The sequence below is a fragment of the Paramisgurnus dabryanus genome, chromosome 14 (genome assembly GCF_030506205.2).
Source record: "Paramisgurnus dabryanus chromosome 14, PD_genome_1.1, whole genome shotgun sequence".
In the NCBI taxonomy this organism is placed as follows: Eukaryota; Metazoa; Chordata; class Actinopteri; order Cypriniformes; family Cobitidae; genus Paramisgurnus; species Paramisgurnus dabryanus.
The window spans coordinates 5,031,396-5,058,065 of NC_133350.1; the positions used below are offsets into that span (position 1 = coordinate 5,031,396).

Genomic DNA, 26,670 nt, shown 5'->3' on the forward strand with positions numbered 1-26,670 from the left:
CCAAAGAAATTAAAATATGTGTTCAGTGTTGTACTGCCTGTATCTAAATTCACTATGTGTATTATATGAAATAAGCCCACAGCATAGTCATGTCCTTAACTGTCATAACACTGAGAAATATAGTAAAAACGTGTATGTGTTGCATTATTAACATGGTGTATAGAGTATGTCCATTTTGTCTCTACTGAACACTATGTATACCTATAGTAAACCAACTACTATGTAGTTACAGTAAAAAGAAAGAAAAATGTGGGGTGAAGGAGGGTTTTTCTTTACTGCATGATTTAAGGCAACATCATTTGTGACCCCGTCTTTGAAATCCAGGCTGAAGTCTCATAATCTAATTTTGAGATCAAAGTTTAATTTCAATCTTTGATAGGACCTTACTCAACATTAAAGTGATCAAAGTTATATTTTCACAGATAATGTTCTTTACATTATGTAAAATGATTTTATGTAGAAAACAGGAAATCACAACTAAAATAAAACAACTTTAGCTGGGGTTTCACAAATTGGGGTCACATAATTTTTTTTTAAAGGGGACATATCATGAAAATCTGACTTTTTTCATGTTTAAGTGCTTTAATTGGGTCCCAGTGCTTGAAAATGTGAAAAAGAACAACACAGTTACTTAGTTTTGGTAAACCATTCGCTGCAGTGATGTGAAAAAATAGGTCATTGAAATTTTGGCTCCCCTTGTGATGTCAGAAGGGGATAATACCGCCCCTTAATCTGCACTATCCAACCACGACACTGCCATTTAGTGCAGCGATCAGCTCATTTGCATTTTAAATGCTCACACCTAAAAAGTGTCAATTTTAATATGCTATAATAAATTATCTATATGATATTTTGAGCTAGAACTTCACACACGTACTCTTGGGACACCAAAGATTTATTTAACATTTTTAAAAAGTCTTGTGAAATGTCCCCTTTAATTTTGTTTGGCAGTGCTGTTGATGAAATACAATAGCAGATTAAACAGCATTTTGATCTTTAATTTCTTTCTTTGTTTTTTATTCTTTAAAAAATTTCTTTTAAAACTGAAGTGTGTAAACCGTATTAATATACAGACACAAATAAAAACAAGACTTTTTAAATTTCTTCATAAAGAAAATTTACCCTGACCGAACAAATAGGTGAGACCGTGAGAATGATCTGATTGATGATCAATGGTGGACAAAAAGAGTGTTTTCTGTTTTGGTGATGCTCGTGGTTTAAACACTTAAATTTGTTTATAAAGATATATTAATAAAAGTCTTAGTTTGTGTATCATATTCTCCTCATAAAGCTTAATTACTCATGGGTTTAATGGAGTTTGTAAATTCAGGGACGCAGTGAATGGGAAATTAGTAGCAAACATTGAGGAGACACAGTCATACTCAACATAATTTCCCGTCCCAGTATTAACGCTTGTGACGTCATTCAATGGGTAATAATTAACTGTCAGATGATATCTGCGATCTTTCAAGAGACAGATGACTTTTGAGGGACTTAGACTGTAGATTCCCTTGGCGATCAATAACAGCATGTTTTGGCAGATACATCTGAAGAATAACATGAGCACACCAAGGTTGTGCTAAAAAAAGTATTTACGTCACTTGATGGGTCACTTGATAGTAATATTCATTCAGAGCTCTTTAAATGACAGGCCTACCCCCCAGAAAACTTTGTTTTGTGATTATTTACTCACCCTTGTGTCAGCCAAGTCAATATACTGTTTGTTTTTCTATTGTAGTTAGAACACAAAATTAAATATGTTTATAAATCTTAATATTGCTCTTTTCTTTTCAATGAAGTCATCTCATAACATTAAAGCAAGTATAAGGACACATGCATTGAATTTAGAATAATGGGTTGCATGCATTACGGATGTTTGTCCCATCACTGTTTTACAGCATGATGCAGCAGATGTTTACAACCTCATTTCACTCTCTAGATTTGGTCTCCTAAAAGCACATTGAAAGGCTACACGGTAGATGGAAACACACTGTGAATAGCAATCCGTCCTATTGCTGTTCTCCACAAACCTGGTGTTTGTACTGTATGGTGAGAACTCTTATAGGCAAGGGAAGGGTGGAAAATGAGAACCCTCCTGCAACCATTTACCTCATTTGGTTGCCATGGCTACAGGGCCAGAGGCTTGCACGGTGGGATGCTGAAGCGTGAGCAAGGATGAAGGCGGAAATAGTCATCCTCGTCTGGCTTGTGTACACTAGGAGGGGTTGCCGTTATTGGGAGATCCACATATATCATCTAATCTGGACAGCAATGAGATTAAATTGAGATCATAAATTAAGATTCTAAAATATGCCCAGGATAGGGTGTGCAATCAAAAGCCAGGGGCGCTTCAATGGAGTCAAACATATTCATGAAAGTCTGTATGAGGCCACTGTATGAACCAACTCTTTATATCAGACAAAGTTGAGGCTTAACTAAGAGCATCCAGAGCTATGAAAAAGCCACATGTGCAATAATATTACAGTATGAGAGAGCAGGTGGGTACAGGGGTCACTTTCAGCATGGAGCTTTAGTCTCTTCTCATTAGTTTTGGTGCAGTCTCTTCAGATTAAGATGGCTGTGACCTCTATTTCTCAAAAGCACACGCGCACACACATCAAACTCTCTAATGTAACCCTCCTAGGATTTAACATGCAAGATTAGCCAGAGACATGAGACAAGGATTACATCTGATGCTCTTGGTGTACAGTAGCACAGTGAGCTTTCTCATAACAATGCAAACACTAAGCTTTTCAAGGGATTTTACAGTCTGTTTACAATTATTTCAGTAAAAATGCTCAGAAATATTTATGACCTGTTTTTGAATAAAGTACACCGTGAAACATTTCAAGATGATGTTATACACAAAAATAGAAATAAATATGAAATTCCTATTCTTTTTCGAATGCCGTGTTTCCACAGGGCAACAGCGTGAAGTGAATTGGAAGTAAAATGTGACCTAGAAACTCCTGAGAGAACAACAGCAAGGAATTCTGGGTAGAAGGAACTGACACCTCTGGAGAGCTCTGTGAGATCTGTATGCAGAGGCGTGCTGGTCCTCCCCTAAACTTCAAGTAAAGACAGCTGCTCGGGTTACTGTAGTATACCCTGTGGGGTCAGGACTTGCATGCTCTTTTTTATTTACAGTAGAGAGTGTTTGGAAATTGCTGCGGTTTTACAGGTCATTTAAAAATGGATGGATACATTGGCACATCAACACAACACATGTTTATTTATTAACATCTATTTAGTATTCAGTTAAACTGGAAAGCAGCTCAAATCAAATTGAAAATTTCTTGGGTCAGCTTATAAAGATTTATATTTCTTCTTAAAAAAAAGGGACCAAGTTTAGGGAAGATGTGGTATTTTAATGCATCTCTGTGTCATATGCACCCTAAAAATTGCTGGGTTATTTTCAACCCAGCCTTGGGTCAAAAAGGAAAAAACCCAACTGCTGGGCTAAATTAAATCATAAAATGTTTATATATAACCCAACAATGAGTTAAAAATATAGTTATAAATTGTTATTACTTTTGCACAAAAATCAATTAGCTAAACAGCATATAAAAAGCATATTATTTAGGGACATCTTTTTTTTCTTGTGTACACTCTAAAAAATGTTGGGTTGTTTTAACGTATAACATAGAAAAACCAACAGTTGGATTAATTTCAACCCAAATACTGTGTTGTTTCAACCAATTGTTACTGTACGTAACAACAAGTTATTTATAACCCAACAGATGTCCATATCTGACCCAACTATGGGTTAAAAAAACTTATACGAGTTATCTAGTCAATTAAGAGAAAACATTTGCATAAAAAAGTGTTTATGTTTATCTGCAATACCACGTTTATCCACTAAATGGCGCACTTACTCAATTTATGAAAAAACTGAAGCCAAAACATTATTTACTAATTTTAATCTCTATGTATGTTTTGATAAACGTTCCGATTCTGATCTTTAACAAAATTCCTTCACAAAAATCTAATTATTTAACTTTTGGCTAAAAATGTTTTAGAGAAAAAATATAGATAGCATGAAACGTTTCTTTCCCTCGTTTTGTTTTTTTGTTTATTGTTTGTTTGAAAGCAGAGGGTCTGTTCTTTCATTTGATATATTTGTATGTTTATATATTATTTTTTATTTTTCTGAAGAAAATTTTCCTGGAGAGCATTTTGTGAAACTTTTGTGAAAATCACAAAAAAAAATGCTGGTGGGCAACTTTTCAAAAAATGGCTGACAGGGAATGAGTTAATAAAAAAGTGTTCCTGATAAATTTTTGTGTTAATCTGCAATACCGCGTTTATCCACTAAATGGCGCACTTACTCAATTTATGAAAAAGCTGTAGCCAAATGTACTAATTTTAAACTCTGTGTATGTTTTGATAATCATTCTTAATCTGATCTCTAACAAAATTCCTTCACAAAAATGCAATTATTTTAGCTTTTTGCTATTTTTTTTTTTTTTAAGAAAAATATTTACGTTTATAAGCAGAGAAAAAAATATAGATAGGATGATGTTTTTTTCCCCATTTTGTTTGTTTGTTTATTGTTTGTTTGAAAGCAGAGGGTCTGTCTTTCATTTAATATATTGTATGTTTATATATGTTTATAAAATCACAAAAAATGCTGGCGGGCAACTTTTCAAAAAATGGCTGACAGGGAATGAGTTAATAAAAAAGTGTTCCTGATCAATTTTTATGTTAATCTGCAATACCGCGTTTATCCACTAAATGGGGCACTTACATTTATGAAAAAACTGTAGCCAAAACGTTATGTACTAATTTTAAACTCTGTGTATGTTTTGATAATCATTCTTAATCTGATCTCTAACTAAATTCCTTCACAAAAATGCAATTATTTTAGCTTTTTGCTATTTTTTTTTTTTTTTAAGAAAAATATTTAAGTTTATAAGCAGAGAAAAAAATATAGATAGGATGATGTTTTTTCCCATTTTGTTTGTTTGTTTATTGTTTGTTTGAAAGAAGAGGGTCTATTCTTTCATTTTATATTTTGTATGTTTATATTTTTTTGAAGAAAAATTTCCTGGAAGGCATTTTGTGAAAATCAAAAAAAATGCTGGCGGGCAACTTTTTAGAAAATGGCTGGCGGGGAATGAGTTAATAATTTAAAAGTTATTAGATAACAAAATATCACAGCATATGGATACCAGCACAAGAATCCATTTGGACTACACATGTAAAGTGTGATGATATGAACTGAATGATAATCTTAATAAAAGATGGATTATAGAGGTCTAGCTGTACCCAAGCAGCCCTCCCATTTGCTCCTATTTTACTGTGTGTGCCTGATAGAATGAGTACGTATGGACAGGTTTATTATACTGACAAAATATATGTGACGTGATTTAGGCATATGGGCACAGGAGCGCACATATTCTTGCTACGTTAACACTTTATTTCTTATTATGTAGTAAAATTGCTTTGGTGAATTATAGCTTAATATACAGCAAATGGCTCATAACATTGTGGGTGTTCCCTGTAGCACTCCTGGGACCCTTTGTACAGCAATAGTCTCTTTAGTTTAGCAAAAAAGTTTTGTGTACCAACAACAATAGGCAGAATGTGGCTAATCATCAGATTTTAATGTCAGTGTCTGGCTTTAGGCTTTCCCTGTAATAATCAATCAAATCCTGACATTATTGTGTCTGGCTGTGAAACGGTGGACGTGGCCTTGTATAATATGAATGAGCTTTAATGAGATCTTCCTCTAAGGCCACAACCCTGTAATGTGATTGATATCTGCTTGACTTTCCCAGATTAATTCAGTGTGGCAAAACTTATTGGAGTGAGGAGAACATGGAGAAAGCCAGAGAGCACAATTCACAATGAGTATTGTCATTCTTAATGAGCCTGATCTATTAGACATTCATCAAAACCGTGTCCTTTCTAAAGTATTCTGCTCCGTCAGAGTCAATGGTGATGTTGAATAGATGGATGAGTGCTGTCTTTGGATTTAGATAAATAAGGGTGATTTTTTTGTTGTTTATTTTTGTGCATCCCATAGAAAACAATTGCTAATGAACACTCCATCTGCTCTCGGTCAAACAAGTAAACAGTCCTGCAGCGAAATCATTGTAACTCTTTAAACAAACTGAGCCACTGTGTTTACAAAAACAACCCATGAAAAACTTGCTTATACTACTTGTAAATGAACAGTTTAAATGTCAAGACACATCTGCTTACATGACTGCAGACAGATATCCCAACATAAGATTTGTTAAAGTTGCAGACAGAACATTTGTAACATCAGCCGTACGCCTCTCCCCCGGACCTAACAATAAGTCACAAAGCACAAATAAGTGCATATACCTGAAAAGGTCAACTTTGTTTTTGATCAACTCACTGCGTATGAATCAAAAATAATGAGGCCTCTGCTAGAGTGGCCTGGGGCGAGGAAAGGGAATTATGGGTAAATGTGAAATAAATGTAAATAACAAACTGGGAGTGGATGGCTTAAGCATGCTTGAAAGCAAGAACTACACACAAAGGACAAGATGGATTAATGTCCTCTAATGCAATTTCCAGATACAGTCACAGCGGTTAGGAGGTCTGTAATACCTGTGGAGAGCTATTCCCAATAATAAATATAGCAGTTACTCAGAGTACCTTAAATGTACTATAAATCACTTTGCATAAAAGCATCTGACAAATGCATAAGTGTAATATTTGATAGGAAGCTACAGGAAAGAGGAAGTAAACATATTTAGGGGACATGCTGAAATAGTTTGCGCATATAATAAGACTCTGGATGTATTTGCACTTCAATCTTATTTGGTTTAGAATAAATGATATGATAAAGTGAAAAGCTGTTTTAAAAAATGAGTTACTTCGTTCAGGTACTGTTTCATTCAAAGTTCAAATGACCCGGGCGTGAGGGACCTGGCTTAGGTTGTGCTCCTGTCTCACTCAGCATTCTCCAGCTCGGCTCCCTTCAGAGTCCTGTCTGAGCTAATTAGCACATAAACTCAAAGGGGCATGTCGCATGTCCCCTTTGAGTTTATCTAAGAGTGTAAGAATAGCAGGAGACATAAATAGGTTGAACTGTGCATTAGTTCAAAGTAAAACTGCAGGCTTTGACAGCATGCTTATTCATACTGTATGGTGAAAACCAATGCACTGATTTTCTTATAGCTGGTCTGAGCTGGTTATATGCAGGTTGACCAGAAACCATGCTTGTAAAAATGCTTGAAAACCTGATGACCTGATCAATATGGGTATTCAGAAACCCATAATTCATAAATCTAAGTATAAAAGTGTAAATAACATAACAAAATCAGCCAGTGTGTTTCAAAACATAGTTGAAACTTTCATCAAGGAAAATCGAAAAGGAAATCATACCCAGCTCTTTCCTTAAACCGTGTGCTGTCAGAATAGGTAAATGTCCAATGTGATGAACAATAGGTACAAAACTCTACATCAGTCCAAGTGTCAATCAAACTAGAGGAACCTGTTCTATATAGGTTTTTTAGAAGGTTGACATTATTTGCTGCCATTGCCTTGAATCAAAAAAATCACGGTGTTAAAAAAACAAGTACCGTACTCTGGCATACACTATGATACTGCAGTAATCTATATGAAGAGAGAGAGGGAGAGATTAATGCTTAGTCAGATTATGTCATAGAGTTTAATCACATCTGCCAGAGAGCACCATTATGGCAGACTATGGGTTTTATAATCCCATAGAAATCTCAGCCTTGGTAAATCACATCCACTTATACCAGCACCCATGAAGAAATTGAAAATCACTGCAACTGGCCTTGTACTCAGGAAATGCAGGTTACAAACTTAACCGGGTGTTCTATATAAAATAAATGTACATACAGATCTGCATTTAACACATTTTACTCAATTTTAATCAGTTTTGGTTCAACATTGGGTCCAAATATTGAGATTTTATCCAGGTTTTTAAAATGAGCTTTTTGATTATCAGGCAAAAAACCTTTCCGTTTGTATATAAAGATTTATTACAGTATGGATTGTTGTTTTATACTGCCCTCTTGTGGTGTGGTCAAGCAAGTGTTTATAAGCGATAAAACGACACCTTGTGGATGTAGCAGATACTGCAAACTGATCATACAATTTAGTTTGGTTATGTATTATATATTTCGACATACAACCATCAAATGGATGGCCAATACATATTGTTTTTTTTTTTACATTTTGAATGTATTAAATTATAATTTCTTTTTTATTTTAAGCATTTATGTAAATGGTTGGAAGATATGAGGTCAAATCACAAATCTGCATACACATGAAATATCGCACTGTATTAAGTATTGTATGTATTTAAAGTAGTTTTGAAGTAATAATATATACAAATAATTTCGTTTTCTTTTTTTCAAATTATAATTTACGTCACATGTAGAAAAACATATTATTTTTTTCTTTTAGTTTAAGTTAATAATGACAATGCTATGGTGTGCGAGAGAGAAAGATATATGATTCCTCTCATTTTATTAAAGGTTTTTATATTTTATTTATATGAAACGGGCTTTGTTTTTTATTTTTTTATTGGAACGTCAGATGTACATACAAAAACAGGCCTGCAATAAGAAAGAAAAACAAACTACAATTCTCAAAGGCAGACACATTGCACCATAACCAGTTACAGTTCAAATATGAAAATATAAAGAAATCAATTAAATAATATAAATAATAAAAAAGGAAAATAAATAACTAATGGTAAAAAAATAAAATAAATAAATAAATAATACTTTTTAACAATGTTGACAATACAAGGGGTTACACATAACTATTGGGTACAAAGACCTTTGAAAAAATTGGCAATAACATTAGATTTTTCCTTTGAAAGGGTATGAAGAGAGTTTGCAACGGGCTTTATCAAACTTGTCTAGGCGCGCCAATATTACGTCATCTCATCATCGTCATACATAATCGTCTTCACGAGGATTACACGGTTGTTTACGTTATATTGAATATTATTAATAGTGCTTCCCAGATGATCTTTTAATGTCACTTACCAAGACATTGCCGTCTTATTATATCTTCTCACGAATATCTAAATGTTGGGGCAGTATTTTGTTATGCATACGAAATTAAACACGTGATAAAGGATGCTACGATTCACAGCAGCCCTGTGTAGCAGTCGATAGTAAGCTTTGGTTTTGATTACTGTATGCGTATTTTTTATAAGGTATGCTATTATTTTACTGTAGGACTTTTAAAAACCGTGTGTTTCCACAAGGGGACAGCAAAGCAAAGCACTAGACACTGGCCGTTTCTTAATCGGAAGGCTGCAGCCTCCGGAGGTCGCATTTGTAGGCTGCATACGTCATAAAGACGGTCTTATTTCAGAATATTAACAATTAAAAAGTTTACTCTTATTCTTAGTTAATCGTTAATTGTTGTAATATGCTTATGACTTGCGAATGTAATGCTCAGTTAACTTAAATAAACCAAGCTTGATGACGTATGCAGCCCGCATATGCGACCTCCGGAGGCTGCAGCCTTCCGATTAAGAAGCGGCCTGTGTCTAATAACAGATAATTACAGAAATGAAACCGATTCAGAGTGCTGTTCTGTTTTATTCTTCTGTTTAAATGAAAGCAAAGATTTGGGTTTTTTCTGTGGTTGCTGCAAGGTAATAATCTCTTTTGATTGATTTATGTAGCACTTTACACAGTTTCAGATTGTTAAAGCTTTACAAAAGTAAAACAAAGAATAGGAAAGACTGTTTAGAAATAAGGAAAATAAATTATTGAAAATAGGAAAATTATAGAATACAAAAAATACCCGATATTACTACACATTTCTCATAAGATGGACATTTACATTAACTGTAAAAAGAAGTATCTATTTTGAAACCGTACCTATAATTCAGAATTTCTTTATCCTATGATCAAAAATTGGTACCAGTGCTAATTTAATTATTAAAATTAAAATTAAATATGAATAATAAAATCATAATAAACTAAATGATATCTCTGAAATCAGGCTTCGCTTAAAATCTGTGAGAATGATTTTTGCATATTCACTGCTCATCTTTTTTGGAGACTCCTGATGGCAATTAACTGAGATGTTTCCCCTCACTGTAATGTTTCACAGAAATCCCTTTATCTGCTTTAAATTACAGATAGCCTTGAGGTTAATTTTGTGGAAATCTGTACCTATTATATGCACCAGACTGTTCTAATGGAAGAAAAAAGTACATATTGGCTGCCAAACACTGGTCTTTACCTTGTTAAAATTCCTTCCCACGGTACTTAATGGAAATCCAATTTTCATAAGGGGCATTTTAAGATGCATTAATGTACTCTGTTCACCAGAAATACTACAGTCAAGGTGTGGAGGTAAAAAGTCTATCTTTTATATAATTATTTTGCTTTTTTTGTTTCTTGGCCTTTAGAGAGCTTTTATGCATGTTACACTTTCTCGTTTAATCTGAGACTGTCTGTTCCAGCTGTTGCTATGAGATTAGTCCTTTACCAGCTCATTGGAAAATTTTGCATTGTTATGCTTACCGTTCGCTTGCCATTCTTGGATAATGACATTTCCGGCTCTCGGCAGAGCCACCTCTGTCTTCTTTAATCACTCGTTAATGAGAGAGAGACAAGAGAGAGAGAGAGAGTGAGAGTGAGAGAGTGAGAGACTCTCTGAGAGAAAGTAAAAACCAAAGTAAACTAGAATGTTATCGGGCACTAAACAGAAAATACAGTCTGTCAGAATATCTCTCCACAGTTAGAGATGTAAAGCAGAGACGAATCCTCACTAAATACAGACTCAGTGATCACAGTCTGGCAATAGAGAAAGGCCGACATAGACAAACATGGCTCCCAAAAGAAGAGCGAATCTGTGTCCATTGTGACAGTGGCGAGATCGAGACAGAGACACACTTTCTCCTTTACTGTGGTAAATATAAAGAGCTTAGAGAAAAACACTTTGACAAAATCTCAAAGCTCATACCAGAGTTTCATAGCTCTTCAGACTCAGATCAAATGAAGATGTTACTGGGGGAAGACAGACACCCATCAGTTGCTGCTAAATTCATTTATCAGTTACACACCATCAGAAATAATCCACAGCCCTGATCTTGTACAGTATTTTTATTTTACCTCTCATGTGCCTCCATAAATGTACATTTGTATACTTCATATGTTTATATTTCAAAGTCTACTTTATATTGTAAATATCCTCTGATTCTATTTTATTTTATTTTGCAGTAGTACTTCATCCATCACCCAGCACCTTAGCTTAATTGCACCTTAATGTTTGTTAATATTGTGTTATTGTATGTTTCTCGTTTTATGTATAATGCTTTGGCAATATTGTAAGTGACACAATCATGCCAATAAAGTTCTTTAAATTGAAATTGAAAATTGAGAGAGAGAGAGAGAGAGAGAGAGAGAGAGAGAGAGAGAGAGAGAGAGAGAGAGAGAGAGAGAGAGAGAGAGTCTACAGCACACAGTGGCTTTGGTTGTCCTCATTGTAGCATCCTCTTCAAATGACTCCTCTGATGTGGATTCATGCCCCAGACTTTCAGTGTAATTGGCCACAGATTTCTCATATCGATTTAAAAGAGAGTGGCGAAAGAGTTTCTTCAAAGCCACATGTGCAGATGGTTATGAGTGCACAAAGCAATATTTTAAAGGAATGTTCTGGGTTCAGTACAAGTTGAGCTCTATCAACAGCATTATTGACATAATATTGATTAACAGAAAATAATTTTGTAAAGTTTTGGGAAAAAGCAAAAAATGACATCAATGTCACAATGCTGCTATCTGAAATATCTTTTGCATGATACCGGGAGACAAATCTAGCCATAGGTTTTACTTTATAATGTCTTACTGTGAGTTCATAAAGTGTTTTCATCTCAAAATGAACATGTTAATGAATAAATAATCATAAATCAAACAAATAATATGAGTAATTTGTGACTCTGAAACAAAATCATAAGTTGCACAGGTGTATTTGTAGCAATAGCCAACAATACATTGTATGGGTCAAAATTTTTGACCGATTTTTAATTTTTTTAACTGATTCCCTGCCAGCCTGAAAAGTTTTTATACAAAAGTCTCACAAAATGCCTTCCAGGAAAAAAATAATAATTATTCTAAAGATATATAAACATACAAATATATTAAATAAATGAACAGACCCTGTGCTTTTAAACAAACAATAAACAAACAAACAAAATCTCTGCTTATAAAAAAAAATTTTTTTTAGCAAAAACCTGAAATAATTGCATGTTTGTGAAATAATTTTTTTAGAGATCAGATTCAGAACGATTATCAAAACATACACAGAGTTTAAAAATATTGAACCTTTTGGCTTTAGTTTTTTTCATAAATTGGGCACTTTGCCATCTAGTGGATAATCGCGGTATTGCAGATTAACATAAAAATTCATCAGGAATACTTTTTTATGCAAATGTTTTCTCTTAATTGACAAGATAACTCGTTCGTGGTCGGGAAAGAGTAAAGTTAAGATCATGATTTATGGTTATGAGTGCAATATTGCACCCTCCGATTCCGCGCTACAGGCGCTAACGCCTTTTTCCGCATTTGTCCCACGACACTGTTGTAATGTGGTTTTTACGTCAGTAAAGGCGATAACAAAGGGTCACGTGGATATTAATGTCATTAACAGGCGACTGCACTGCCCCGTGTCACTGTTTAGAATGGCAATTTTCTCACGATTTACAAGTAGTTGAAACAATATAGATATTGATAGTTATCAGTTGGACAAAATATATAACACTGGCCTAGTGGTTTTTGGATATTTTACTGCAAATATCTTACAAATGTCACCTTTAAATGCTTTAGCAAAAATACAAACCTTACATCTCTGCCTAAAAATGTAGTAAGTGCCTTACTATAAACAAGATTTTGCCCAAAAAACTGTAATTTATGGTGGTAACAGAAATCTACTTATATTCAATCCAAAATATTTCTTTCACATTAAATCTGCAAATTTCCATTTCAGAAACCTTTTCTCCTTTTTTTATTTTCTACTTGACTAAACCCTATCCTCAAAGTGACAAAAAATATTTGGAAACGAAACATAATTTATTCTGTATGTTAAGAACATTGAACTAACAAGTTTACTCTTGATTTCCAACATTTGCCATCGTTTAAATAAGATACAAACGTTCACCCTGATCTCCTGCTTTGACTCGCACGTTTATGCCGACAGGACTGCATATATGCATGCATGTCGGCACAGACAAAAACAAACAAAATTGTGTACATTCATCAGCACAGGAGACTTGCAGTCAGGGAGCAGAATAAATGGCGTCATGGGGGTGTGGTAAACATGTTAGATCTCATCCTTCTGTCAGACGGAGGGGCTGCAAATTGGGTGACAGCGATGAGATGAGTGGGGGTTGGGTGTGGGCTGTTTTCCATGCAGATGCAACTCCAAGACCAAAGGAAATGGGAAATTCAAGGAATGATGGGGGTTGGGGTGGAACAGTGCAGTGGCCTGAAGATGAACCCATCAGGGGTTTCAGCTCAGCAGGGTCATCTCAAGTTCAGGTCTTTCCCTGACTGGGACAGTCACAGTGTATGGCAGACTCTTCGTGGAAGCCATGAGACTTGGGAGCGAGCCCCCGGAGGGTCCTTTAACGCAAACCCCTTTATCGCTGAACATCTCATGTGAGGAGCTTTTTAGGGATTGCGGGAAAGCCAGAGATAATTTACAACCCTTTAGATGAAGGTTTTACTGGATTTATCCTTTTCAAGGGCTTTATTTCCTGCAGAATGCAATTTATAGTTGTGCATCCAATGGCTCGGATGAATGCCCGCCAATAAATCCTTCATCTACAGAAGCATACAAACTTCTCACCTTAAAGAAAACAATCCAGACATGACCAGGGCACATCATAAAAGCGTATTGCCGTCTGTGACATCATACACAATGGTTGTCGATTCCAGGTGAGAGCTTGTTTGAACATATGGTGAAGGAGACAGATATTGGCCCGGGTTAAGACGGAAAGGAGCCAGTCAGTCACTGGATGCTTCAGGAGTCAGGGGTGGCCTCGCTTCTCTGGCACTTTGCACAGACGGCAACAGCAGGAGTCTTTTGACTGGATCAGTAGACCATACTAGTATGTCAGGGAAAGGATAGTAATGAAGGGTGTTGGCGGGGGGATGATGAGATGAGGGGGTTGGCTTATTTGGAGAAGTGTTGAAATGTTGCTGAAGTGAACAGGTGTTTGTTGATAGAGACTAAAAAAGACGGGATTTCTAAGAGGTGTGGGCTTTTTGGGGTGTGTGGACTTGTTATCTTCCAGGCTTTTTTACTTATTTTCTACTCTTTTTCTACCTGTCTTAAACTTGTTTTCTAACAAAAACTTAAAACAATAAGTTTGCTTTAGAATGTACACGGCAGCTGGTGACTTCTTTCACTGCAAAAAAATTATTTTCAAGAAAAAAAATCGTAGTATTGTCTTGTTTTCAGTAAAAATATCTAAACATTCTTAAAATAAGTTGCTTTTTCTTGATGAGCAAAACGACCCAATAAAATAACTCTAGTTTTTAGACCAAAAATAATACATTTAAGTAATTTTGTGCATAAAACAAGCAAAAAAATCTGAATTTTTCTTGAATTTGGTGTTTAGGAAAAATTTTCAAGATTTTTTTTCTTACCCCATTGGTAGATTCCTTTGCTTGTTTTATGCACAAAATCACTTAAGTTTGATATTTTTGGTCGAAAAACTAGACTTATTTTCTCGTCATTTTGCTTATCAAGAAAAAGCATCTTCATTTTAGAATGTTTAGATATTTTTTACTGAAAACAAGACAAAAATACTAAGACATTTTTTTCTTGAAAATAATTTGTTTGCAGTGTTTTTCATGGGCGCTCGATGCAAAGTTCGTCACAACATGTATGCAGCAGTATGTTCTGCGCATCGAGTGATCCTATGTGCATCACTTGTCTTGTCAAAATAAGTGCCTGCTGCAGACGTGTCTAAAGGGTTTATGATAAAAGAGACACTCGCATTTGCCAGATACTCGTATAATTTCATTCGTAAAAAGGGAGTGTCTTGTGTGTATTTTTATGAACATTGTGAACAGATTATATGATTAAGTGCATTGCATTTATTATTATATACATCTAGCATTGTTTTGCCGAGTTTAGCCGTGAGAATATCAAAACAGGCTTGCAAACCGTTTCTGTGTCGTGGTCCACCATTTTGATATTTATTGCATATGCTAAATGTCTAAAACTATTTGATTGCCTCTCGTCTATTTGCAGCAAAACAAGGTTTTGAAATCTGTTGAGTACATCCTGTACTGAGCTTGATGCAAATGTTGCACTTTAGCTGACATCTAAACTTTCATTGAACTCGCTCTTTCCCAGCAAGAGTTTGTGTTAACAGTATGTCTGGTATGCAAAACAAATTGTTTTGCATTTGCTTCTATATTTAAAAGATCTAACAAAGACTGATTCCCATCTCCTTGACTGCAGCAAAAAGAGAACGATTGGGGGGATAAGAGGAACTGAAGAGCAGAGCAGAGGGTAGAGCGAGGCATAATGGAGGGGTAGAGGTAAAGACACGGGGGGTTGATGGGGACTGCTGTGTGTGAACAGGGGACCTCTCGTTGAACTGCGTAGTCGCGAGCCGGGTCATCGGGGTGAGGCTGTCAGAGCGTGCCTGAAACAGTTACCCTGGAGTTCAGCCAGAGTTCACACACAAAATGTGTAGGATCCATGTCCACTGCTAGCTCGACCGCACTGGTGCATTTTCTTCCTCAGATACTACACTTCTATCAATTAATAAGCTGAAGTTCCCAGTTGTGCTTTTTATGTTTTAACTCAAATTTTTCTGTTATAATTAACTAGAAAAAATTATAATAGAAATAAGGCATTTGTTAAAATACCTTAAGTGTATGAAGCGAATGTAGCTTCTATACTGCAGGTAAAATAATCTGGATTTAGGTAAATTTGATGAGAAATGTTGAGGTTCATATTGAACTACTGATAACAATCTTGACAAATCTTAGTTCAGTTTGTGACATTGTTGAGATCTTGTCAGAAACTTCAGTTTTGAGATTCCTGGGTCTCAGGAGAAATATCTGAGAACTACTTAAAAGGACACTCCATATGCTCATTTTCCAGCACCCCTAGAGTTATTTTGTCATTTGATTTTTACCGTTTTGGAATCCATTTAGCTGATCTCCGGGTCTGGCAGTACCACTTTTAGCATAGCTTAGCATAACCCATTGAATCTGAAGAGACCATTAGCATCGCACAAAAAAATAACCAAAATATTTTTCCTATTTAAAACTTGACTCTTCTGTAGTTACATCGTGTACTGCCCTTATCTATGTACAAAACATTGTGCAGCATGTTTATTAACAAAACAAGCAGCGTATCTATCAATTCCCCCACTTGTGTTTTACAGACTCGTCCATAAACCATCCCCTCGAAGTTATCAGGACGGAAGTGGTCGAATGTGGTCAAAAGAGACGAATTAAACACCAGGGGCCTCATTTATAAAGCGTGCGTACACACAGATTTGATCGTAACGTGTGCGTATGCAAACATCAACGGCAAAGTCCATATCTGTGCTTAGTGCCACGTCAGGGTCTGAGCAGATGTAAGCACTTTTGTTTGTCTGATTGCTGCAGGTTTTTGGACAATAAGCAATTCTTGTTGTTTGAAAAGGGTTGACAAGCACTTTTTTATATGCCGTTGACATTAATTAGGCATTGTTTAAAGGCAGATATCTGAAACTACTCAGCTGATCATTTGCGATTTATAGATTTAACATCTAAACGCGTGTTTTGTGTGCGTACGTTTGTTTTATGAATCACACATACGCATTTTTGATAAATGATTGTAAGATCAAATGTAGGATGATTTCTACACAGAATTTTATAAATGAGGCCCCAGGTGTGATTGAGGATGTGTTTTTGTCATCCACTTGCGAGCCAATCGACCATCTTAATACCAGGTATAAACAAACAGAGCCTTAAGAGGACACATTAACGAAAGTTTCCATTTGCTCTCCAATTAATCTCAATGTGTTGGATGAATAATTGAATCATTAAAGTGACCTCTCTGTGATTTTCTTTTGGGAGTGTGCTTTCCCACAAGACAACATTTGCTGAAAAGATTTAATTAATTTAATAGAACTACAGACAATAATACATACAAAAGATTTGTTTTAAGAACAGCTTTTAATTAAAAATGCAGTTAAAAAGTAAAGCCTATAAGGATCCACTGGTATAGCTGAAATGGGAAAAACCACTAAGTTCCATCTGACCCTATGGGAAAACTGCCTGCTTCACTCCAATTCAAGACTGGCTGGCCCATTGTCAAGCAAAGAGCTTGACCTGAAGTTGAACCCAATTGTTATGCCCACAATGCATTGCATAAAATCAGGGGAGGATGGGTATGAAGAGGTAGAAACATACCAAAGGAATGGAAATTGGTGTAAACCGTTTACCACAGTTCGAAACATAAATTTTCGAAACATTGCAGTAACCTTAAATCAAAGTAGGGCGGACACGCAGAAACAACTTGATTTTACAGTCTTTTCTGACGTTCCTGACAGTAAATGCTGAAATGGTCTGTTGGAGCTTGGTTTCCCCATTGAGTGGGCTGTGCTCATCTCCTCCCGTCTGCAAGGCCTTGCGGGACTGAGGCCGCGTCTGCGAAAAGCAGCCCCAGCTGTGGTCACCGGCGCCAGTGCTGAGTGCAGACGAAAAGCCCTGAGCCCTCAGAACAATCCAGCCTTTGTGGAACTACTGGAAGCCATCAGCCAAAAATCAAATGACCGTAGACCGCAGATATAAGCCAGATGTGGGGATTCCGACTCCGTTCCAGCGAGCCCCAGCCCTGTTAAACTCACCCCATTCAGTGTGGTGGTGGCAGCCAGGGGAAGGGGTCATGCAACGGGTATTGTGTTGCTCCAGCAAATGACATGCTTGTCTTCATCTTCAGTTCCCATCACTTTTAAACCATTACAATACGGAACGATGAAGGCATGAGCCGAGGCCTTAGCAGTTTTTGGTTTACTCTGTGTCCTGGCTTAGGAAAAATCTATAAATCTTGGTTTGATACACGCTTGTACACTTTCCAAAAGTAATTTCCTCCTATAAGTGCTGTGAATTCAAAAATATAGTGCTTGTTAAAGGGGCCAGACATCCTCCACCCTGACACATGTAGATTTATGTTCTATTTCAATGAAAATCAACAGCCAAAAGATGACAACAGCGCTAAGAAACCGTCATGTTGTCAGTTTAATTAAGGGGAGTTGTTTCAAAATATACTCAATCATTTTGGCATTTACATCATTCGCTTGTGTGTTTTCATCAGATTGACCTGGTTTCTTGTTAGACAGTGGTTTAAACATTCATTTGGCTTAATACGGCAAAATACTTAAATTTTGTGTGAAAAACATATAGAAGTTGATGCAATATGACGAAATGTGTCCATCAAAAGGCTGCATAATTTGAAGGATGCATTCTTCGTGTGGTGCATACTACAATGCATACTACAAAATCCTTCTTAGGGTGCATACTACAAATGATGCCTCCTTCATAGGGTTCATAGGCACCCTTCATTTTACCTTTATATACAGAGAATAAAATTCTTCAGATATCTTTATCTTTTTGCATTGTTGTGTGGCTCCATATCCCATCTTTGCTTTAAATACTTTTAAGCATTAAAGAGTCGTACAAACAAACTATGAGCAAACTAACAATGCATAATACAAAGGATGCATCCTTCGTAGAGCGCATTACAAAGGGTGCATCCTTCATAGGGTGCACACTACAAAGGGTGCATCCTTCTGAGGGTGCATCCACATTACAAAAGATGCATACTACAATGGGTGCATCATTCACCTCATAGGGTTCATAGGCACCCTTCAGTTTACCTTTAAATATAGAGAATAAAATTCTTCAGATACCTTTATCTTTTTGCATTGTTGTTTGGCTCCATATCCCATCTTTGTTTTAAATACTTTTAAGCATTAAAGAGTCTTACAAACAAACTATGAGCAATCTAACAATGCACACTCCTGCGTAGGGTGCATCCACACTACAAATGGTGCCAATTACAATGGGTGCGTCATTCATAGGGGGCATCCTTCATAGGGTTCATAGGCACTACAAAGGGTGCATCCTTCGTAAGGTGCATCCACACTACAAAGGATGCATCCACACTACAAATGGTGCATATTACAATTGGGTGCATCCTTCATAGGGTTGTAATAAGCTGCTGACCTCCTATCACCTACAAACAAACTATGAGCAATCTAAGAATGCATACTACAAAGGATGCATCCTTCGTAGGGTGCACACTAAAAAAGGGTGCATCCTTCGTAGGGTGCATCCACACTACAAATGGTGCATATTACAATGGATGCATCATTCATAGGGGCATCCTTCATAGGGTTAATAAGCACACTTCATTTTACCTTTAAATATAGAGAATAAAATTCTTCAGATATTTTTATCTTTTTGCATTGTTGTGTGGCTCCATATCCCATCTTTGCTTTAAATACTTTTAAGCATTAAAGAGTCTTACAAACAAACTATGAGCCATCTAACAATGCATACTACAAAGGATGCATCCTTCCTAGGGTGCACACTACAAAGGATGCATCCTTCCTAGGGTGCACACTACAAAGGATGCATCCTTCATAGGGTACACACTACAAAGGGTGCGTCCTTCGTAGGGTGCACACTACAAAGGGTGCGTCCTTCGTAGGGTGCACACTACAAAGGGTGCATCCTTCGTAAGGTGCATCCACACTACAAATGGTGCATTGTACAATGGGTGCATCATTCATAGGGTGCATCCTTCATAGGGTTGTAATAAGCTGCTGACCTCCTATCCCCTACAAACAAACTATGAGCAATCTAACAATGCATACTACAAAGGATGCATCCTTTGTAGGGTGCACACTACAAAGGGTGCATCCTTCGTAGGGTGCACACTACAAAGGGTGCATCCTTCGTAGGGTGCATCCTTCGTAGGGTGCATCCACACTACAAACTATGGCAATCTAACAATGCATACTACAAAGGATGCATCCATACTACAAAGGATGCATCCTTCGTAGAGGGCATTCACACTACAAATGGTGCATAGTACAATGGGTGCATCATTCATAGGGTGCATCCTTCATAAGTACATCAGTCATAGGGTGCATCCTTCGTAGGGTGCATCCTTCTTTGGTGCATCATTCATAGGTTGCATCCTTAGAGTTGTAATAACCTGACCTCAAACTATGAGCAATCTAACAATGCATACTACAAAGGATGCATCCTTCGTAGAGTGCACACTACAAAGGATGCATCCTTCGTAAGGTGCATCCACACTACAAATTGTGCATTGTACAATGGGTGCATCATTCATAGGGTGCATCCTTCAAATGGTGCATTGTACAAAGGGTGCATCATTCATAGGGTGCATCCTTCATAGGGTTGTAATAAGCTGCTGACCTCCTATCCCCTAAAAACAAACTATGAGCAATCTAACAATGCATACTACAAAGGATGCATCCTTTGTAGGGTGCATCCACACTACAAACTATGGCAATCTAACAATGCATACTACAAAGGATGCATCCTTCGTAGGGGCATCCACACTACAAATGGTGCATAGTACAATGGGTGCATCATTCATAGGGTGCATCCTTCATAGGTACATCAGTCATAGGGTGCATCCTTCGTAGGGTGCATCCTTTTTTTTGGTGCATCATTCATAGGTTGCATCCTTAGAGTTGTAATAAGCTGCTGACCTCAAACTATGAGCAATCTAACAATGCATACTACAAAGGATGCATCCTTCGTAGGGTGCACACTCCAAAGGATGCATCCTTCATAGGGTGCACACTACAAAGAATGCATACTTCGTAGGGTGCATCCACACTACAAATAGTGCACATTACAAAGGGTGCATCATTCATAGGGGGCATCCTTCATAGGGTTCATAGGCACCCTTCATTTTACCTTTAAATATAGAGAATAAAATTCTTCAGATATCTTTATCTTTTTGCATTGTTGTGTGGCTCCATATCCCATCTTTACTTTTAAGCATCAAAGAGTCTTACAAACTATGAGCAATCTAACAATGCATACTACAAAGGATGCATCCTTCGTAGGGTGCACACTACAAAGGATGCATCCTTCGTAGGGTGCACACTACAAAGGATGCATCCTTCGTAGGGTGCACACTACAAAGGATGTATCCTTCGTCGGGTGCACAGTACAAAGGATGTATCCTTTGTAGGGTGCACACTATCCTTCGTAGGGTGCACACTACAAAGGGTGAATCCTTCGTAGAGTGCACACTACAAAGGATGCATCCTTCATAGGGTGCATCCACACTACAAAGGGTGCATACTACAACGGGTGCATCATTCACCTCATAGGGTTCATAGGCACCCTTCATTTTACCTTTAGAGAATAAAATTCTTCAGATATCTTTATCTTTTTGCATTTTTGTGTGGCTCCATATCCCATCTTTGCTTTAAATACTTTTAAGCATTAAAGAGTCTTAATATTTTAGATCAAATAGACATTCAGTAATATTCCACAAGTTCAAGAAAGGCCACGTGAAGATCAAAAGTTAATTTTCTCATTTTGTTTTCTGTATATTTTATGATATTGATGCTATGACTGTGAATGTCAATCTCAATGTTCTGTCCTTTTACCCATATAATGATATTATCTGTTTATTTTAAAATAAAATTTTTGGTAAAACACTAGAATTAGCTTAGTGTCTTCATGCTATAAGCACATATTCAATGCAACTATATTTCATGTATTTGCTATGCTAAAAACTCAGTCCTGTAACCAAAATGCTTACATCCTACATTAGGAACCATGTTAAATATAAACAAGCTACCTGATATTGACCAATACTCAATATGAAAAGTAATGTGTGATATTAGATTCAGTGTTGAAAAAACCCCAGAAATTTAAAGTGTAGTCACAGGTTGTAATAAGCTGCTGGTCACTATAAGGCACCTATCCTCTACCCATGCCTTGACGTCGTAATTAGGTACTTGCACTCTCACTACACCATACACACTACAGTCATAATTTCTCTGTTGTAACATCTATATCCTCTTTTGAAAGGCCACCACTTGAACTCGATTACCAGGCCATTTCAGTGCATGTCAAGTCAGTTATGGATATGCAGGGGTTAGATTTCGAGTGATTGTTAGTGAAGAAGTCCTCCACAAAAGATCAATGATGACTGACCAACAGATTTATTGATCCGGAGAGTGTAACCCTGGGTGAGAACTATGTCACGTTTTTGATTTAGTTTCCCACGGGTCCTCACAATTGACATCAAACAGGTCCATAAATCCAAAAAGAGCAAACACAGAGCAACAGGTCACAGAAAGGTAACTCTCTATGTTTCCTCTGGAGGATCTCCGAGTTGGTGTTTATTAATGGCCAAAGGCATTCAAACACATCTGGTCCCTCACTTAGTCATGTCTTGATCGGTGTGTGCATTTATAAGCTTTTTAAGCTGTTTCACCCGTTAGCTCAGGGTGCAATGAAGAGCTTGTATCCTTTTCCGGATCCTTGCTTGATTAAAACGGGACTCTTTCAGTTAGGGCCGGTTCTTCTGGTAGAGCGCCTGGGAACATACGGTTGCATAACTGACGAGGAAGTGGCTTGGGTCGTAAATAATGTGTCTGAAATGATCCATCTGGGAGCTGCACTTTCAGTGGACACTAACTTGCTGCCTAGTTGCTTTTGTAAAGCGTACATCGCCAAATCGTAAACTGTGTTTAACCCATGCACCCCATTCCCCATGGCTTTCATTGGGGAATTCTGTTATACTACATCTCTCTCTAACAACAGAGGTTACTAAAACATTGTGATTTCTGCATTATTAACCAATGAGTGCAACTCAATTGGTAGAGCACCATGACAACAACATTAAAGTCATTCCAAGTGAACACATGGACGAATGCACAAATGTACACCTTTACACCTTATTTAAAGACATCAATGTAAAACACACACACACACACACACACACACACACACACACACACACACACACACACACACACACACACACACACACACACACACACACACACACACACACACACACACACACACACACACACACAAACTGGGATCAGTGTAGCAAAAGCTTTGTTTTTGTATCCATTGTAATCTGAGGATCAGAGGTGTAGTCTCTTGCAGTTAGATGAAAGCAGACAGCACAGTTATCAAGGCAAGGTGATTTGGCACGCCTGCGCAGCTCTTATGTAATTTCTCGCCTGGCTGTGATGTCCCTGGCTCTGTTGTTGTTCCTGCTTTGATCTGTCTCAATGATAACGGTGTTCCAGAAACTGGCGCTAATGAAATAGATATAGCAGGAGTGTAAGTTCGGCATGGCTCACAGGAAAGATTCAGTGTTGATAAGTGCGACGCTTCTCTCTCTGTACACTTCATCTATAGAGGAAGCATTGGCATAACATCATGTAACCAGGCATAGGGTCTGATTTGGGACAAACAAAACAAAAAAGATTTGGATTAGTGTCAGGATATAGTTTTGGAATATTTGGCATAAACAGCTTTAAAGGGGACATTTCAAACAAATCTTTGGTGTCTCCAGAGTACATATGCAAAGTTTTAGCTTACAATACCCCATAGATCATTTATTATAACATGTTAAAATTGCCACTTTGTAGGTGTGAGCTAAAATGTGCCATTTTTTGATGTGTCCTATTAAATGCAAATGAGCTGATCTCTGCACTAAATGGCAGTGCCTTGGTTGGATAGTGCAGATTAAAGGGCAGTATTATCCCCTTCTGACATCACTAGGGGAGGCAAATTTTAATTACCTATTTTCCACATGATTGCAGAGAATGGTTTATTAAAACTAAGCTACTGTGTTTTTCACATTTGCTAGGTTGATACAATAATCAGAGTTTCAAGGAGCAGTTCACCCAAATTTAAAAATCGACTTTTATTTAAAACACAACTTTTACAAATGTATCGTTTCACTTCAACAGACCCAGTAGAGTCACTTTAACAGTGGCGGCTCGTGACTGCTAATCCGAGGGGCACAAATTCAAAATATGTGTTCGGACTTCGGAGTGTCACGTGTTTTGCTTGTGTTTTCAAAATATGTGTTTGTTGCGTCATGTGAACCATGTGCATCACGTGTTTTGTCAAAATAAGTGCCTGCTGCACACGCGTCAAAACCTTTTATGAGACGCTCACGTTCACAAAATACTTGAAAGATACTCCCTTAACAATAAACTCTGATTACGCATGATATTATGCGAGTATCTGGCAAACGCGAGCGTCTCTTTTATCATTAAACCTTTAGACGCGTCTGCAGCAGGCACTTATTTTGAAATTAAGAACACCACACATGACGGGCTACATACATGTTGTGAGGAACTTCGCATCGAGTGTCCTAGAAAAAAAGAAGTCACCGGCCGCCACTGCACTTTAATGATGGATAGATTTGCTATTTAGAGTTCCGCCATGTTAACCCCCATATGAAGACAAAATAAAGACGTTTTAATATAAAATTGTTTGTGTTGAACTGAAGAACAGAAGTCATGTGTGGAATGGCATGTGGGTAAATAAATTATGTAAAATGTTCATATCTGGGTGAACTATTTTTTAAATTTGTAAATGTAGTTCATATTAAAATCAGAATTTTGCTAAGCCAAATGGCTACTGCCGTGCAGAGAACTTGATGTTAGCACTCTCACTATCCATGAACTTTAACCTCCTGCCTCAGATGCCCATAATTCTCAGCAGACAGGGCAACTGAGGCATGGAGTTCAGCGTCTTGCTGTGTGTCAGCGGAGTCTCATTTTGTCAGATCAGCTGTTGAGTGATGGATGAACAGTGGGTGAAACTAGCAACAGTGCCGATCGAGAGTAAACCATTACAGAGTCTTGCCTGAAGCAGTACCAATGTCTTTGTTTCAATTAGAAAAGGATTCATTATAATAATAAAACAGTTACTTCAATGTTACTTAAATCAATGTTTTTAGATAGTATGGGGGTGTGTTTGGCTGGGAATTACATTTTTTACATTATATTATGCATTTTGTAGATGCTTATACCAAAAAGTCCATTACAATATGCTTCCTGCGGAGTTAAAGGAAAACACCAGTTTTTCAATATTTTACTATGTTCTTACCTAAACTTAGACAAATTAATACATACCTATCTTTTATAATGCATGCACTTTTAATCTTTGTACAGCACCTCATGAATGTGTTAGCATTTAGCCTAGCCCCATGGATTCCTATGGATCCAAACAGGGATAAATTTAGAAGCCACCAAACACTTCCATGTTTTCCCCATTTAAAGACTGTTACATGAGTAGTTACACAAATAAGTATGGTGGCACAAAATAAAACTTTTGTTTGGATCCTAAGAAATGAATGGGGCTAGGCTAAATGCTAACACATTCAAGAAACGTTGTACAAAGATTAAAAGTGCACGCATTAAAAAAAGATAGGTATGCATTAATTCATCTAAGTTGAGGTAAGAACATAATAAAATATATCAAAAAATGGTGATGTTTTTCTTTTAGGTGGGACCACTGGGGACATTTTGCACTCCTAACAGAAGAATATTTTATGTCTTTTGACTTTTATGCACTCGACTTAAATTTGAGGTGGCGTACAGTGCAATTCAGGTATTTCTTTGTTTGATTGAGAATTGAACCCATGACTTGGCTCTGCGAACTGTGATACCTGGCACACCTTGGTCCCATATGTGATCTGAACAACCACTCACAATTTGCTAAGTTGTATCTTATACTGTATGTTTCTGATTGCTATGGGCCATACAATTGCTAATGCGTACTTTCTAGGGTGTTTACTCTACATCTTAAAATTTTTAATGAGTTTAATTTATAGTGTGCTTATATCCCCTTTGAAGTGAACAACAAAGGAGTCTTAAAAAAATGTGTACAAATCTATGCTTGTAGATGTTTGTTTAGATGATGTACTGTATGTTATTCTCATGTATTCCATCAACCATGACATTGTGCGTGTATCGCTTTAAGCATTACTGTGGCTTTTTGTACTTCCTCATAAGCCTTTTTGATCCATGAGCCAGGAAATATGGATTCATAGAAAGAAACCATGGGAGTAATATGAAAACCAGATTCGGCAGGATAAAGTACCGCTGCATAACCGCAGACCTGCAACAGTGAGATTTCCACATTGCGATTCCACAGGGCTTGAATACATGAGATTTATCACGAATCACGTAAAAGCACGCTGTATTCAATCAGCACTATTCCGAATCTGACAGTGATGGTTTATGTAGCTTCTCTGCGGGAGATGCACATACGAAAGGGTAATTAATAATCAGCAATGTGTTTGGTGAAGAATGTCCTCTCCGTGTTTGGAAATAATAAATATTACTTTGGATAGGAAGAAAGTCATTGTCTTTTGGTTGTTTTGCTTTCTGCTGCACACATGTCCTTTTCCAGTTCACAAGCACTGTGATCAAAGTCTGATCGCTGTTGATGCATTGCAAACACTGTCTAATGATTTCAAGCCAGTTTTGCAAGTGAATATGACGTGTACGAGACGCCGTTGATTTATGCTGCGGTCCGATTTATGTTGTGTTTGAGTAACCCTGGTCTGAACCTGCCCAATGGGGTCTGAATCTTTCTTTCCTTTCGCATATGTACAGCTCCCCAGCTTCAT

The 26,670-nt window shown here is 37.0% G+C and overlaps 1 protein-coding gene across 1 annotated transcript in view; it reads left to right on the top strand.

Moving 5' to 3' along the window:
* The first annotated feature begins 9,043 nt into the window (after positions 1–9,043).
* Positions 9,044–26,670, top strand: part of aadacl4 (arylacetamide deacetylase-like 4) — a 33,938-nt gene continuing 16,311 nt past the window's right edge. Inside the window, exon 1 of the mRNA XM_065241172.2 lies at positions 9,044–9,136. Coding sequence (XP_065097244.1) covers positions 9,099–9,136 — 38 coding nt within the window. The 5' untranslated portion in view covers positions 9,044–9,098. The remainder of the gene's footprint in view (positions 9,137–26,670) is intronic.